This window comes from Neoarius graeffei, chromosome 15 (assembly GCF_027579695.1).
Source record: "Neoarius graeffei isolate fNeoGra1 chromosome 15, fNeoGra1.pri, whole genome shotgun sequence".
NCBI classification, from domain to species: domain Eukaryota; kingdom Metazoa; phylum Chordata; class Actinopteri; order Siluriformes; family Ariidae; genus Neoarius; species Neoarius graeffei.
Window position 1 is genome coordinate 37,428,470 of NC_083583.1, and position 16,700 is coordinate 37,445,169.

The 16,700-nt window shown below is 40.9% G+C and overlaps 1 protein-coding gene across 2 annotated transcripts in view; it reads left to right on the forward strand.

Moving 5' to 3' along the window:
* Positions 1–16,700, forward strand: part of si:ch1073-396h14.1 (disintegrin and metalloproteinase domain-containing protein 10) — a 72,985-nt gene that overhangs the window by 39,642 nt on the left and 16,643 nt on the right. For both annotated transcript variants that reach the window (XM_060941248.1, XM_060941249.1), the window contains exons 7-8: positions 4,788–4,880; positions 5,009–5,177. In XM_060941248.1, coding sequence (XP_060797231.1) covers positions 4,788–4,880; positions 5,009–5,177 — 262 coding nt within the window. The remainder of the gene's footprint in view (positions 1–4,787; positions 4,881–5,008; positions 5,178–16,700) is intronic.

Consider the following 16,700-nt stretch of genomic DNA (forward strand, 5'->3'; position numbering starts at 1 on the left):
CAAGAGGCGCAGTCGGGACATTGATGCTTTGGGCAAAGTGGATATCCATAAAGTTTCCAGCCGCCCCTGAGTCTAACAAAGCTTGACAAGAGTGGACGGACTCACCCCAGGAGATGGAGACCGGGATGTAGATTCCTTGGCCAGGGAGTCCAGGAGAGAGGGTAGGCCCCGTCACAACCCTCCCTCGGCTGGACGGGGCGGTCCTTTTCCTGAGAGTTCAGGACATGATGCTCGGAAGTGACCAGGCTTGCCACAGTAGATGCAGCACTTGTCCCTCCTTCTGCGCTCCCTCTCAGATGCGGAGAGGCGAGTACGACCCACTTGCATGGGTTCTGGACAGTCACTGGAGGAGGCAGACAGGCTCCAGGTAGAGGCAGGGAGGCCGGGGAGGCTCAGTACTTGGCGGCGTTCTCTCATCCTGTTGTCCAGACGAGTAGAATGTGAGATCAGTGTTTTGAGGTCACTTGGGCATCCGATAGAAGCCAGACCGTCCGTGATGGGGTCAGACAGACCATGGTGGAAGGCTGACACCAGGGCAGTCTCATTCCATCCACTTACTGCTGCGAGTGTCCGGAACGAGATGGCGTAGTCTGCGACGCTTCCCCCTTGCCGGATGGACATGAGCTTTCTGGCTGCGTCTTTACTGATGTCTGCTTGATCGAAGACACGCAGCATCTCCTCAGTAAACAGCTGGAAATCAGAGCACTCAGGTCCCTGTCTCTGCCAGATAGCAGTAGCCCAGGCTCGCGCCTTACCAGCTAACAAGGTTATCACAAAGGCAGTCTTGCGGCGATCCATAGTGTAGGTGGTAGGCTGAAGCTCAAAGGTGAGTTGACACTGGGTAAGGAATTCTCGACACTCACTGTGCTTGCCGTCATACCTCTGTGGTGCAGGAAGGCTGGGTTCGCGAGGTGAAGAAGGCAGCATGGCAGGAGGCACTGGAACAGGAGCAGAATCAGGCGGAGGAGATGGGGGCAGAGAAGTCAGCTGTGCCAGGGTTCTCCCAATCTGCTGGAGCAGTACCTCGTGGCAAGCAAGGGTCTCACGTTGGCTTGCGAGAGTCCGTCCATGAGTGTCCATGGTGGATCCGAGGTGTGTTAACGCAGCCATCATTCCCTGAAGGTTGGCCAGGTAGACAGATGAAGAAGCCTCTGCTGAGTCAGTCATGACGGAGTCTTTCTGTTAGGGTTTTGCTGGGATTCGAACCTGGTTCACTGGTGTGATAATCCAGCAAACCCCCACCAGGGGGATGACGCAAATACAGAGGCGTGAGGCGGAAGTAGAAAAAATATCAAAAGGTTTATTTACAATATTTACACTATTTACAATCCAAGGCAAAAACAAAAGTATAATCCAAACGCTCAGAAGATAACCAGGAAAAAAAAAAGTTCAAAGAAACAAAGAGCCAAAAAACCAGAAAAGAAGAGGCAAAAATACAAACATTCAGAGGATCCAAAATGGTAAACACAAAGTCCAAAAAGTCCAAAAGAAAGCAAAGTACAAAAACCACAAAGACACGGGTGAGGAAATCGGAACAGAGGTTACTGGAGCTAAACATAACAGCACAAAGACTCCGTGACAAGAGGACTGAACTCAGGGGTATAAATACACAAACTAATTAAGGACAGGGCGGGGCAGGAAACAGGCAATAAGACAAAAACAAAATGCAGAACACAGTGGTGACCTCTAGAGGCCCAAAACAAACATGGCCAGAAAAGGAAATAACAGTGGCCTCTAGAGGCCAAAACAGTCCCAGTCCTAACAATAGCAGCGTTCAATAGTTTTGCCCCCACTGTCATAAATATAACTTATAAATGATCCATAAACAAAGATTTATTATTATTATTATTATTATTATTATTATTCCAAAACATAACTGTAGAATTTTTTGTTTTGTTTTGTTTGTTTATGTTTTTTTTAAATATACCTTTTGATAACTGGTCCAAACACCCAAATAGCAAGAATTATAGCTCCAATAAGATGGCTAATGCAACTGACAGCAAACTGGCTAGGTCCTCTCTTGAGAGGGATTTAGCCATGGGGGAAGCCATGGCCTAAAGGTTAGAGAAGCAGCTTTAGGACCAAAAGGTCACTGGTTTGATTCCCTGGACTAGCAGGAATGGTTGAAGTGCCCTTGAGCAAGGCACCTAACCGCTCCCCAGGCTGCTCTGGGTATGTTGTACATTGCTCTGGATAAGCATGTCTGCTAAATGCCATTAATGTAATCTCATCTCATCTCATTATCTCTAGCCGCTTTATCCTTCTACAGGGTCACAGGCAAGCTGGAGCCTATCCCAGCTGACTACGGGCGAAAGGCGGGGTACACCATGGACAAGTCGCCAGCAGTGTTGGGCACGTTACTTTCAAAAAGTAACTAGTTATAGTTACTAGTTACTTTTCCCAAAAAGTAACTGAGTTAGTAACGGAGTTACTTTGTCATAAAAGTAACTAATTACCAGGGAAAGTAATTATTCCGTTACATTTTGTGTCCCCCCCCCAAAAAAAAAACAAAAAAAAAAACAAATTCAATTAGTGTAATCATAATAAAAGTAAATGTGTTTAATGACTGAAATGGACACTTAACAGAACCAGTTAGTAACGTTATCTACACTACATTAATATTTTTGTGGGACAATGTGGGATAAGACATCTATCAAATTTAATATATTTTTGTAGTTATTAAAATTGTTACTAATTACTGGCCACTGACGAGGACAAACGCTTTGTTCCTCGACATAATGTGCATTGCACGTAGACATTTTTGCCTTTTATTTCAAGTAATGAAAAGTAATGCTGTATTTCCAGTGTGAAAGCGCAGTGTTGGGCTGACCGCTCGCCATCGCTGGGTCTTCTGATTGAAAGTGTGTGCAGTAGTGCAGTAGGCGGAGGCTACCTACGTATGTTGTCCAAAGCTACTCTGATTGGCTGACTATGCCGTTGTCTCGCATCTCCCCGCCCCACACTAAAGCAGAGTAAAGAAAGGCTGAACGAGCAGCGTGCCAGATGAAAACAGCTTTAATAAAGTAACGCAGAGTATTTTATTGTAAGTAACGGGAACGGCGTTATAACGATGTAAAAAGTAATTGGTTAGATTACTCGTTACTAAAAAAAAGTAACGCCGTTTATTTCTAACGCCGTTATTCCCATCACTGGTCGCCAGGTCATCACAGGGCTGACACATAGACACAGACAACCATTCACACTCACGGTCAATTTAGAGTCACCAGTTAACCTAACCTGCATGTCTTTGGGGGAAACCGGAGCACCCGGAGGAAACCCACGCGGGCACGGGGAGAATATGCAAACTCCACACAGAAGGGCCCTCGCCGGCCCCGGGGCTCGAACCCAGGACCTTCTTGCTGTGAGGCGACAGCGCTAACCACTACACCACCGTGCTGCCCCCATTAATGTAATGTTAACTTTTAACACTGGCTAATTATGCTGCTTGCAGTTACACATGTTGACCAACATTAATTCACATTAACAAACATTAATTAAGAAAGTGTTAGTAAACATTAATCTAACTGCTTGTACATAGAATAAAACATCAGGAAAATAGCACAAAAGCTTGCCTTACTTGTGTCTGCTTTCACTTGATTCCTGTGAGAGAAAAAAAAAATCACCATGTTAATGAAGAGAGAGGCATGTTCCCTTTTAAGGTTCTGTAAAAAAACCCTTCAATTTGATTTTTTATTCTATTAACAGCTCACATGCTGCATACGGCCATTTATGAACTCCGTTCCTTCCTTTTCATTTTGATTGCAGCCAGCAAATTTGCTGAATTGAAGAGAACTGCAGAGAAATTACTCTAACATTACCTCCTAGGGGGGAGGTTTTCAAAAAGTGGTGGGGCAAAAATGGGCCACAACAAAAAGTTGCAGGACATGTTCCCAGTGTCCCCAGCATAAATGATACCTATTCCCTTACCTCATCAGAGACATCTATCGTATATTGTATGACGTGTTTTTAAGTATATAATTACTGGTTGTAGCTCATTTGCTACCCTTCTTAGTTGGAGAAAGATGTGGTAATGTACCTTATTTGTTCGGTAACACCCTTTCTGATAGCAACTAGCCATTATTTTTGCAGTCAACCTACTCAGGCCTCAGTTAACCTTTACTGTGCAGAGTACTGGGTCATACTGGGTTGGACAGTGACACAAACCAGGCAGCAAAATCTACTGCAATCCTAAATAAGTTATGCTTTTGCAATTCACTTGAATCCCAGTGGAAAGGCTTTTATTAGGGACAGAGGTGGAAAGTATTAACTGTATTCTTTCCTGTTTCACAGTTATGCTGCAAGCTGTGTTTTTCTCTTTTTATACTTCAAGAGAGAAAAAAGAAAAGTTTTTGAGGGGACAGCTGTTTATAGCTGCTATAGCATGAGTATGATGTGTTGTTCTGTAATAAATACACATTTTGATTGCTGTTAAATTTTCTCTATTGTAATACACATTGCTTATTGTTGTATTGTTTGTCGAATTATTAACCTTTTATGTCAAGCACTTTGAGATTTTAAATCAAAACAAAAAGCATTGTATAAATAAAGATTATTATAATTATTACACTGTGGTGTGGAAATAATTTACATCTCGTAAAATTTCAGTCTTGCTCATTGGCTTAACCATTACTGATAAAGCTGACACAGTAAATATTCTAACAAAAATATAAAAAAATATATTTTTTAAATGGATAATAAGAGATTATATAGTTCTTCATGAGCAGGCTGTGTAATGTATATTTATATATATATCCATGCTTATATTTGCACTTCATCACTTTTCACAGATTGCCTCATATATGAAAGCAGTAAACAATATATTTCATAAAGCTGAGTTTGACGGGATCAACATAATTGACTTCAAGGTGAAATCGATCAGTGTAAGATCTCTTCTTATTTTGCTTATTTCACAGAAATCCACATAAAAATCCACTTTGTTCAGTTCCTGTAACAATAGATGTTCTGAAATTTCCAGCTGTCATGGAAGCATACATATTTTTGTTTTCAGTTTGTTTCAGAACAAGACCCAGATGACCCACTGCAGGAGACTTTCATTGGCCCTGAGAAGCTGCTGAGTCTTTATTCAGAGATGAACTGGGGAAACTACTGCCTGTCCTACCTATTAACCAGCCGTGACTTCAGCGGTGTCCTTGGCCTGGCCTGGGAGGGAAAACCAAGTGAGATGTTGATGTGTTCAGTTACTCAAAAGAATCATGAGCTTTTGATCATACATTAATTTATTCACACAGGCTGCTTAAATATATTTTTTGACATATGACATTTGGGTGGGAAAGATTTTCTGCAGTCTCACCAGCAGGAAATTAATTCTGAAATTGGACTTTTTCCCAAAACGTTCCAACATGTTTTCTGTTCTTGACTGACAGGACTGGAACCCAATGTGGTTTCAGTGTTTTATTGTTATAATTTTTTTTTAAACAAAAAGTCAAGACCAAATAGGAATGGTCCTGTTGGTCATGTTGGACAGAATGGTCCTTTATATGTGGAAAAATTTGTAGTATCAAAACAAAGGATTTTTAATGTCTCAAGCGGCAATTTCTTTTATATTTTCAGCCTTTTCTTCTTTGAAAAGAAGTGTTATAAAAACTATTTCTAAAAATATAGTTGCAACTTGCACACAATTGTTGATCTATTGTGTGTGTGTGTGGGGGGGGGTTCCATTTACTGTGAAAAATTCTGCTCTTTATCATTTCTATACAGTTAAAGTTCCCATATATTCCTCAAGTAGCTTCTGTTGGTGTAGGACTTGACATAAAGACTTGAGCTTAAGTTTGTGAGACTTGATTTGGACTCTAAAGTAAAAGAATTGAGACGTGACTTAGACTTGCATTTTATTACTTGTAAACATCTCTGCAAAGGGCTAGTGTGGCTGCAGGCTGTGGGAACCATACCTGATTCCACTTGTTTAATCTTTTCAGCTTGGTCTCCAACCAGCTATTAAGTGTGCCTCCCATTTGGCTGATATGAACACCTCCATCCACACTGGCCCTTTGCAGATAAGTTTGAAGAGCCCTGTTTTAAACAGCATGTAGCTCTCTGTTTATATGCATATTACATGTAATCTGATCCAAAGCTATGCACATAATGGGAGCGAAGTTTATTCTTGATGTTACTATAACAAGGAGTGTGTAGCAGCTTTTAATTGCTTGGATTTTTAATGAGATATAATTGATTGTGGTTCAGCAAAGTATCAACATTTACTGAATGGACAGCAAGAAGAAGGGTTTGTGACTACAGTAAAGTTGCTCAACAATTTCATATTTGCCCGAGCAAGGATGCTCAAGTTGTTAAAAATAGCCTAAATGCACACCCTATCCATTGGTATAATGCTTTTATGTATTTTCTATTCACATTAAAAGCTATTGTCTGGGAAGAACCCATGCACAAATAATGAAAGTAATCAACACAAAGTGTTATATAGTTATTATTTATCTCAACAGATTTTTTAAAGGATTCTCCATCTTGTTTGATTAGAAATTAGAAATATCTTTTTCATTGACATCTGTTTACTCTGTTCCAATTGAGCTATCAGTCAGATTATTAACAGATTATTAGGGTGCATGTAAATGTAGCTATTCATCTGTGGTTTGAAATACAAATAAAATTTCTATGGTCCTAAGTGGCATAACAGACAAATGTTCGGGCGAACAGTGCTTTCATCCTAGTGTGTTATGCCACACCCTAACGTTGCGGAAGCAGCAGTTTGAAAACATGCAGTTGGCTGGTGTCACAGAGAAAGCATGCGCCTTGGAGGAAGCATGACCTTTGCCCTCCCTGGTTGGTAGCTGTCGTGTGATAGGGGAGACCTATCTAGTGGATGGGAATTGGCTACATTTAAATTAGGAAGAAAATGGGGGGGGGGAATAAAAGAAAAACTTTTTTTGGATATTCAATTTAAACTGGTCAAACATGAAACGCATCTTGCAGTTGACCTTATCATACATCCCCATCATCACATTCCTCACACTTTTTACTCCTTTCCCTGTAACATCAAATGTTCATGCATTGTTACTATAACAATATGAATATGCATGCAATAGTGACTGTCACATTGGCTAACTGCAATATTCAGGGCAGACATCAAGTGTAAATATCAAATCTAAGAAGTAACATTTTCCTTGGTGTGTAAAGCCTGAGTGACGTGATCCTCTTCCACATTACAATAACATTTGTGGTAATTGTGAGAATCCTTCAGAAGAGGCTTGTGGGAGAGTTCCATACTGTAAAGTGTAGTCCTGTTTACACTGTAAAAATTATAATGTTAAACCTACTTAAAAAATGAGGTAACAATTTACACTCACTTTAATTGAGTTGATCTTACTTCCAGCCTTTTTAAGTAAACTGGCTTAGAAAGACTAAGTAGATACAACTCGCCTAAAATTTGTTCAGACTACAAGGACAGCCTAGAATTACATTTAAGATTACTCATTTATATAAAATTTTAAAAAATATGAATGTGAATAGTTTGTTTTATATGTACTTAATAATTATGATAAATTGTACTTCTATGTAATTAATAATTAAGTTATTATTATTTAAATATTCCCAAATTTAAATTTCGTATTAAAAAAAAGTTTGTATATCTACTTAAATACAAAGCATTACAGACACTATGGAATTTTTTGACAGCACATTCATTTTATTTAGTCTTTCCTAGAAAACTTGTTTCCAAACATATCCTCAGTGGGGTGTGATAACCTTATGAATTTTACAAGAGAACTTTGAGAGAACCTCATGAGCCTAAATGAGTTTAAATTTAAGTGGCAGTATTTACTATACATATTCTTACCATACAAAACTAGTATAGAACGCCTCCTTACTGAAAAAAGTGTGGAGGGAAAAGAATTTTATAAAACACTACAAGCCCTGGGCGGCATGGTGGTGTAGCGGTTAGCGCTGTCGCCTCACAGCAAGAAGGTCCGGGTTCGAGCCCCGTGGCCGGCGAGGGCCTTTCTGTGCGGAGTTTGCATGTTCTCCCCGTGTCCGCGTGGGTTTCCTCCGGGTGCTCCGGTTTCCCCCACAGTCCAAAGACATGCAGGTTAGGTTAACTGGTGACTCTAAATTGACCGTAGGTGTGAATGTGAGTGTGAATGGTTGTCTGTGTCTATGTGTCAGCCCTGTGATGACCTGGCAACTTGTCCAGGGTGTACCCCGCCTTTCGCCCGCAGTCAGCTGGGATAGGCTCCAGCTTGCCTGCGACCCTGTAGAACAGGATAAAGCGGCTAGAGATAATGAGATGAGATGAGACTACAAGCCCTTAAATTTTAGTGGCAGTTTTATCCATACATATACTGTATCTACATATTCTTACTATACAAACAAGTACAGAATGCCTCCTTACTTCAAAAGAGTGGAGGAAAAAGGATTTCATCTCATCTCATCTCATTATCTCTAGCCGCTTTATCCTTCTACAGGGTCGCAGGCAAGCTGGAGCCTATCCCAGCTGACTACGGGCGAAAGGCGGGGTACACCCTGGACAAGTCGCCAGGTCATCACAGGGCTGACACATAGACACAGACAACCATTCACACCTACGGTCAATTTAGAGTCACCAGTTAACCTAACCTGCATGTCTTTGGACTGTGGGGGAAACCGGAGCACCCGGAGGAAACCCACACGGACACGGGGAGAACATGCAAACTCCACACAGAAAGGCCCTCGCCGGCCCCGGGGCTCGAACCCAGGACCTTCTTGCTGTGAGGCGACAGCGCTAACCACTACACCACCGTGCCGCCAAAGGATTTCATAAAACTGCAAATTTTTAAAGACTTCCAAAAATTAGAAAATATGAAAAAAAACCCACCAACAATAATCAGGACTCCTTTGTACAATAAACCCAGCAGTAACATTAGTCCCAGCAAGGCCAGTGCCTCTTAAGCCAATAGTTTGTTCTTTAGAACCTTAGGTCTGACAAAAGAATGTTATGAGAAAACCTCATGAGCCTAAAATGAGCTTAAATTTTAGCATCAATATTAACCATAGGGCGGCATGGTGGTGTAGTGGTTAGCACTGTCACCTCACAGCAAGAAGGTCCTGGGTTCAAGCCCAGTGGCTGACGGGGGCCTTTCTGTGCGGAGTTTGCATGTTCTCCCTGTGTCTGCGTGGGTTTCCTCCGGGTGCTCCAGTTTCCCTCACAGTCCAAAGACATGCAGGTTAAGCTAATTGGTGGCTACGCTCTGGCAGGGATGCCCTTTGTCACTGGTTCTGTTCATAATCTTTATGGACAGAATTTCTAGGCGCAGCCAGGGGCCGGAAGGAAACCTGTTTGGGAACCACAGGATTTCATCCCTGCTTTTTGCAGATGATGATGTCCTGTTGGCTTCTTCAAACCAGGACCTTCAGCATGCACTGGGGCGGTTTGCAGTCGAGTGTGAAGCGGCTGGGATGAGAATCAGCACCTCCAAGTCCAAGGCCATGGTTCTCGACCGGAAAAGGGTGGCTTGCCCTCTCCAGGTTGGTGGAGAAGTCCTGGCTCAAGTGGAGGAGTTTAAGTATCTCGGGATCTTGTTCACGAGTGAGGGAAGGATAGAGCGTGAGATCGACAGGTGGATCGGTGCGACCTCCGCAGTGATGCAGTCACTTTACCAGTCCATCGTGGTGAAGAAGGAGCTGAGCCAAAAGGCAAGGCTCTCGATTTACCGGTCGATCTATGTTCCGACTCTCACCTATGGTCATGAGCTTTGGGTAATGACCGAAAGAACACGATCGCGGATACAAGCGGCTGAAATGAGTTTCCTTCGCAGGGTGGCTGGGCGCTCCCTTAGAGATAGGGTGAGAAGCACAGTCACTCGGGAGGAGCTCAGAGTAGAGCCGCTGCTCCTCCACATCGAGAGGAATCAGCTGAGGTGGCTCGGGCATCTCTTTCGGATGCCTCCTGGACACCTCCCTGGGGAGGTGTTCCAGGCATGTCCCCCCGGGAGGAGGCCCCGGGGAAGACCCAGGACATGCTGGAGGGACTATGTCTCTCTTCCTGAGGAGCTGGCCGAGGTGTCTGGGGAAAGGGAAGTTTGGGCTTCCGTGCTCAGACTGCTGCCTCCGCGACCCGGCCCCGGATAAGCGGAAGAAGAGGAGACGAGACGAGATATAGATCCTGATTAGATTTCCATGTGGAAAAGTTTCTGGAATGTTCCTTTTGTCTGTAGTTGTTCCTGAGTTGACATCATATTGAAACAGTGCAAGCTGATAACATCTTCCACCTTCAAGTATTTCCACCTGTGTGATAAGGGGCTTTCTAGGAAAAAAGCAGGCGTGATGTAAAGTTCAGAGAAATTACCCATATATACTTCTTACATAACTAATTATGGAAATATCCTGCACATGCAACACCATTAAACAAGTTAACCAGATGCTCCATACATGTCTCGGTCTATTTACAGTTACTGTGACTGGATCACTGTCTGCTTTCTCACAGTTCAGACAAAGTCTTAATCAGTGTTCACTGGTGGCCATTTTTGTATTTGGGAGGCCTTCACCCTTATTAACATTTTTCATTAACAGCATGTCAGGTCTTGACATCCTCAGGTCCTCATCTCCTACCGCTGAAGTCAAACCTTTATCAAAAATTCCTTTGTGTGATTTTATTATATTTATCTACCCATCTCATACCTTATTTCATGTAGCCACATATAATCTGATCTGTCCATTAGATCCTGAAGTTAATAAATATTACATATACTTTATTGGAGCTGTGATATAAAAGAAATTAAATGACATAATATAACTCAACAACAAAGAATTTTTGGTCCATCCAAGTCAGTGAGTTCTGTTATGTTTTTAGTTATGATTTGCACTGTGAATTTTTGAGAGTTTTACAGCTGTGGTCTACGATATGTGCTGTCAGGGACGGGACAGTCTACAATGTTTAATTTGTAATGGGTTTCTATAGAGCTGAAAATGCTTAATATGAACATTATTATTTCTTTTTTAATTACTGATTTGTCATCATTTGACAGTGTTTGAGTAAATTAAGCTACTTTTTTTCATATTTAGCTATGTTTCTTATTAATGACTGTATGTAACGTCCTTTGCCTGGAATATATTGTTCATTTTGCATTAGTTTGTTAAACAAAAACATCCTTTATATGTAAATAGACTATAATATACAAAATAATGAACTCGGTTCTATCAATTACATTAACAAGATAGAATAGACAATGTATTAATAGTATGATCTCTATCATTCTTTAATGGGAAGCCAGTTCACTGTGACAATAGAAATAAGCAATCAAAAATAATACAAATAAAGTACGGAATAGAGATACAATAAAAAGCAATGTTTTATTAAGTAGACAAAATTCTTGTAAACGACCGTTTATAGTGCACTATATGCGCATTTAATATGAAGTTAGGGACTGAGCAGTTTGGGTTATAATGGAAGCACAATGTAATGGAGATTAAAAGTTAGCAGTTGATGTACTATGTATGTCTGCATTTCTGCAGTTACTGCCTCACTAAAATTTTGATGCTGGGTTTAGATTTTGTTCTGTTGTTCTGCTGTACATATTGATGGCAAAGCCAGATGTGTTTTGGTCTTGTCATCTCAGTAGGAAGTGATACTTGACTCAGGCTATCATTGTTATTGTCAGCTGCATGAGACATGATTGGTCAAAAACAGGGGTGTGAGTCATCACAAATGGTGACATGTTGAGAAAGGCATGTGGCCTGATCTACTGTCCCTGCCTCCCACTTTCCCAAATCTGAATGAGAAACAAGAAACAAGGAATGACCACATTCCTCATGACAGATTAGCCTCCATGGTGACAGACTCACATGGACTGGTTTAAGCACAAAACATGTAATAACCTTATTTCTGTTCACTGACTTTGTCATGACTTTTTCCAGACTGGTTCAATGATCAAACATGTGATCCACACATTCACATTCCAGAATTGCTGTGTTTTGTGTTTTGGATGAATAAACTGGACTAATCCTTGTTTGGCACTGGAATGTAAACCTAGAGACCTCCCATGAACAATGCATCTTACACAACGAAGGCTCCTATGAATGCTCATTATCAATGCTCATACCATGGCTTTGGGATAAACATTGGGAGTAATTTTTCTTTTGTCATACCATGCTGACTAACATGGGGGGTTGTGAATAATGCTTGGCACCTACATACCAACAACTGGTTTATAACCACACTCAGGAAAACATTTGTTTGAGATAGCCAGATGTTTTTGTTGTGCTCCTTGTTCAATTAGATATCTTTTTTAAATATTTTAATTATGTATGATTGATAGAAAATCATACCCATCCATCTAGATTATCCATGTTCATTCTGAGCACTGAGAATGCACCTTTTAGACAAAGAAAGAGACATATAACAAAATTATTCTCTGCAAACCGCTTCACAACATTACCTAGATACCATGTAGCTCACTGAAATATAAATCTGAATCCCAGTGGAAACACTTTCTTTGTCCACCAAATGTTTTGGAGTAGCTACAGTGTCTTGCAGAAGTATTCACCCCCCTTGGTGTTTGTCCTATTTTGTTGCATTACAAGATAGAATTAAAATGGATTTTTGGAGGGTTAGCAGCATTTGATTTACACAACATGCCTACCACTTTAAAGGTGCAAATTGTTGTTCTATTGTGACATAATCATTAAGATGAAAAAACAGAAATCTGGAGTGTGCATAGGTATTCACCACCTTTCATATGAAACCCCTAAATAAGAGCTGGTCCAAACAATTCACTTCAAAAGTCACGTAATTAGTTGATTACGATCCACCTGTGTGCAATCAAAGTGTCACATGATCTGTCACATGATGTCTGTATAAATCAACCTCTTCTGGAAGGACCCTGACTCTGCTACCCTACTAAGCAAGCAACATGAAAACCGGAGCCACCAAACAGGTCAGAGACAAAGTTGTGGAGAAGTATAGACCAAGGTTGGGTTATAAAAAATATCCCAAACTTTGAATATGCCAGGGAGCACCATTAAATCCATTATAGCAAAATAGAAAGAATATGGCACCACTACAAACCTGACAAGAGAAGGCCGCCCACCAAAACTCACAGACCAGGCAAGGAGGGCATTAATCAGAGATGCAACAAAAACACCAAAGATAACACTGAAGGAGCTGCAAAGATCCACAGCGGAGATGGGAGTACCTGTCCATAGGGCCACTTTAAGCTGTACACCCCACAGAGTGGGGCTTTATGGAAGAGTGGCCAGAAAAAAGTCATTGCTTAAAGAAAACACATTTGGAGTTTGCCCAACAGCATGTGGCAGACTCTCCAAACACATGGAAGAAGAGTCTCTCATCAAATGACACTAAAATTTATCTTTTTGGCCATCATGGGAAATGCCATGTGTGGTGCAAACCCAACATCCTGAGAAGACCATTCCTACAGTGAAGCATGGTGGTGGCAGCATCATGCTGTGGGGATATTTTTCATCTGCAGAGACAAGAAAGCTGGTCAGGACCGAAGGAAAGATGGATGGCACTAAATACAGGGCAATTCTAGAGGAAAACCTGCTTGAGTCAGACAGAGGTTTGAGACTGGGTTGAAGGTTCACGTTCCAGCAGGACAATGAACCTAAACATACTGATAAAGCTACACTGGAGTGGTTTAAAGGGAAATATTTAAATGTCTTGGAATGGCCTAATCAAAGCCCAGACCTCAATCCAACTGAAAATCTGTGGCATAACTTGAAGATTGTTTAACACCAAAGTAACCCATCTAACTTCGAGTTGGAGCAGTTTTGCCTTGAGGAATGGGTAAAAATCCCAGTGGCTAGATGTGCTAAGCTAATATAGATGCACCCCAAGAGACTTGCAGCTGTAATTGCAGCAAAAGGTGGCTCTACAAAGTATTGACTTGGGGTGGGGGGTGAATACCTATGCACACTCCCGATTTCTGTTTTTTTCAGCTTAATTATTGTTTGTGTCACAATAAAACAACAATTTGCACCTTTAAAGGTGTAGGCATGTTGTGTAAATCAAATGGTGCTAACCCTCCAAAAATCCATTTTAATTTCAGCTTGTAATGCGATAAAACAGGACAAACACAAAGGGGGATGAATACTTTTGCAAGACACTGTATTCCTCACACATCATTGACTCATATAAGTGGAATGTGTCACCCTGTGGATTTTACCTATCCCAGCATACTCGAAAATATTGGACAGCTGGACAGCTTGTGGTTTCTTCCCATTTGCTGTTGCATTGCCCTTGAAAAGTCACTGAATCCCAAAAGTCTCTAAGGATTTAGCCTGTTTCACCTCTATTCATTGCAGGGTGGAGAAGCATTGTTAAGTTTTAAAAACGGCTCATATACATTATATGAACTCTTCACTGGAGACCAGTTGGGTTGGTTCTATTTTAAATCTGATTAAATTTATGGTCTTGGTTCCCAAATTAAGCAGCAATTCTAACAGTTCCAGTAAGACACTGGAGCATATTTATGTAATCAGACATCACTAAAGTTGTCCTAGTGTGGCCCACAGCTAACAGAGAATGTTATTGCAAAGTTCTGTAAGTATTCAAAAGGTTCTCTGAAGATTAGCCTCTAACTTTTGTCCTATAATGTCCTAAAAGTATCAACTATGACAATAGTTTTTATACCACAGCGCTGTTAATTTATCGAATCTAATTTGTCATAAGATGCTGATTAATTTCAGTATTTCTGATAGTCGTGCAGCTACAAATCACAGGTTTATATTCATTTTAATATGTTATTGTTTCTGTCATAACACAGGGACAGATGCTCCACATAAATAGATTTTAAAAACATATAATCCTTGGTGAAGTTTTTTGTAAGGAGACATTTATTTAACCTTTACAGAAGGAGTCTCCAGTGGAATGGTCAGAGTTAAAGCTGTAACTTTAGGTTTTCTAGCAAGGAAAAGTCTTTAGAACAAAGGGGTTTATGTTTTGTGGTTTCCTAACAAACTGCATTTATTTGTCCCATAAACTTTAACAGAGAGACAAGCCAAAAGGCTGCTTAGGGAATGACTGTATATAGCTGCTAAAACGTAGATGATAACCGGAACTAACAGAGGTTCCACAACATTAAATGCAACTATAAATATATAAAGCTTATGACAGTCCATTCTTTAATAAATAACTTTCTTTGCCAACAAACTCTTGTGGTAGAAGAGGAATAAAACATCAAAATGTGCAGTTATTGGAAAGTAATCAACAGTGGGGTAGCCCCAGCAACTGTACTTCAGCAACCACCATGTTATGGATTATTTTCCTGCAACAGCACAACCCCAAATGTTGTATACCTTAAATACTATTGTGTGTTTGGATACATTTTATTACAGACACCATCATCACTGTGAATAGGAATAAACTAATATTTTTACAAAGTGTTCAATTCAGCTTCTTTAGCTAACTATTACAATAGCTACAGTAAATGTATTAATATTTTAAGACCCTTTTTCAAAGAGTGGTAGGCCGCATCCCCAGCATAAGTTACACCAATGCTGTTAAAACTGTAAAACTGGGAATACTAACTTGTTTCTGTACTACATAGATAGGATGATGTGTGTCAGGTATAAATGTCCCTCACTAGGGTCAGCTTGGTTTGTGCCAAACATGTTTCTGTGTAAGCCTAGTGGAAACAGAACTGGATAAAGCAGAGCAGAGACATGACCTCAGTGGGAGGAAAGTGAATTTGCCAAAACCCTCGCCCAGGCCTCACACTATTCTCCTGTCATCTCTTATTAAATTTATTTAATTAATGAGTTGCAGTCTCATTTATGGAGGAATAATGGAGGAATAGTAATTTGGGCAGGAATTCAGAATAGCTGTCCCAATTTGTATCCCTTCCAATGCTGTCAGTCTGCCATCAGCTCCCTTTTTTATGCACACACTTTCCTGTGAATCTGTAGAAGTTTCATGTGAAAATGGAGAAATCCTCTATCTTGTTTGTCTGCATTTTGGCTTGGTGAAGAGGATGAGAACATGAAGCTGCTTACGTAGGTCTCAGAAGAATTGACTCTGTTACTTTCTAGGAAAAGTTTTGGTACAAAAAAGTATTCACAAGCTGCCCAGCTGTGCTCTTAGGCAACTGGTGCAAAGTCACATGAATGCTTTAGAAGAGGTGGCCAAGGCAGTAGAGAGAGGCTTAAACCAGGCCATGGGAAAGATGCTTCAACCTTCAATATATTAACTTTCTCGTAGATGTGGTACTTATTATTCTATAGTTATATAGCTGTTGGGCGGCACAGTGGTGTCGTGGTTAGCACTGTCGCCTCACAGCAAGAAGGTTCTGGGTCTGAGCCCAGTGGCCGACGGGGGCCTTTCTGTGTGGACTTTGCATGTTCTCCCCATGTCTGTGTGGGTTTCCTCCAGGTGCTTCGGTTTCCCCCACAGTCCAGAGACATGCAGGCTAGGTTAACTGGCTACTCTAAATCGTCCATAGGTGTGAATGGTTGAGAGGACAAAACGTCTGTAATAATCCAGCAGAAGGCAATGGGAAACCACTACTGTAATTCTTCTCTAGAAGCTTTGATGGCTGAAGCTGTGAGAATGGACCTGCCATCAGGCAGAACACTAAAGAAGAATTTGAATGTTGATGTATATCCCAGTATTTATTGGTGTGAAATTGTCAGCAAGGTCTTCTGAGATGAGTAGCTTAATTTAAAATGTCAAGCACAATGAGCAAGATGACTATTTGATGAGCATGATGGAAAAATACTGGGAAAATATACTATAGATAATT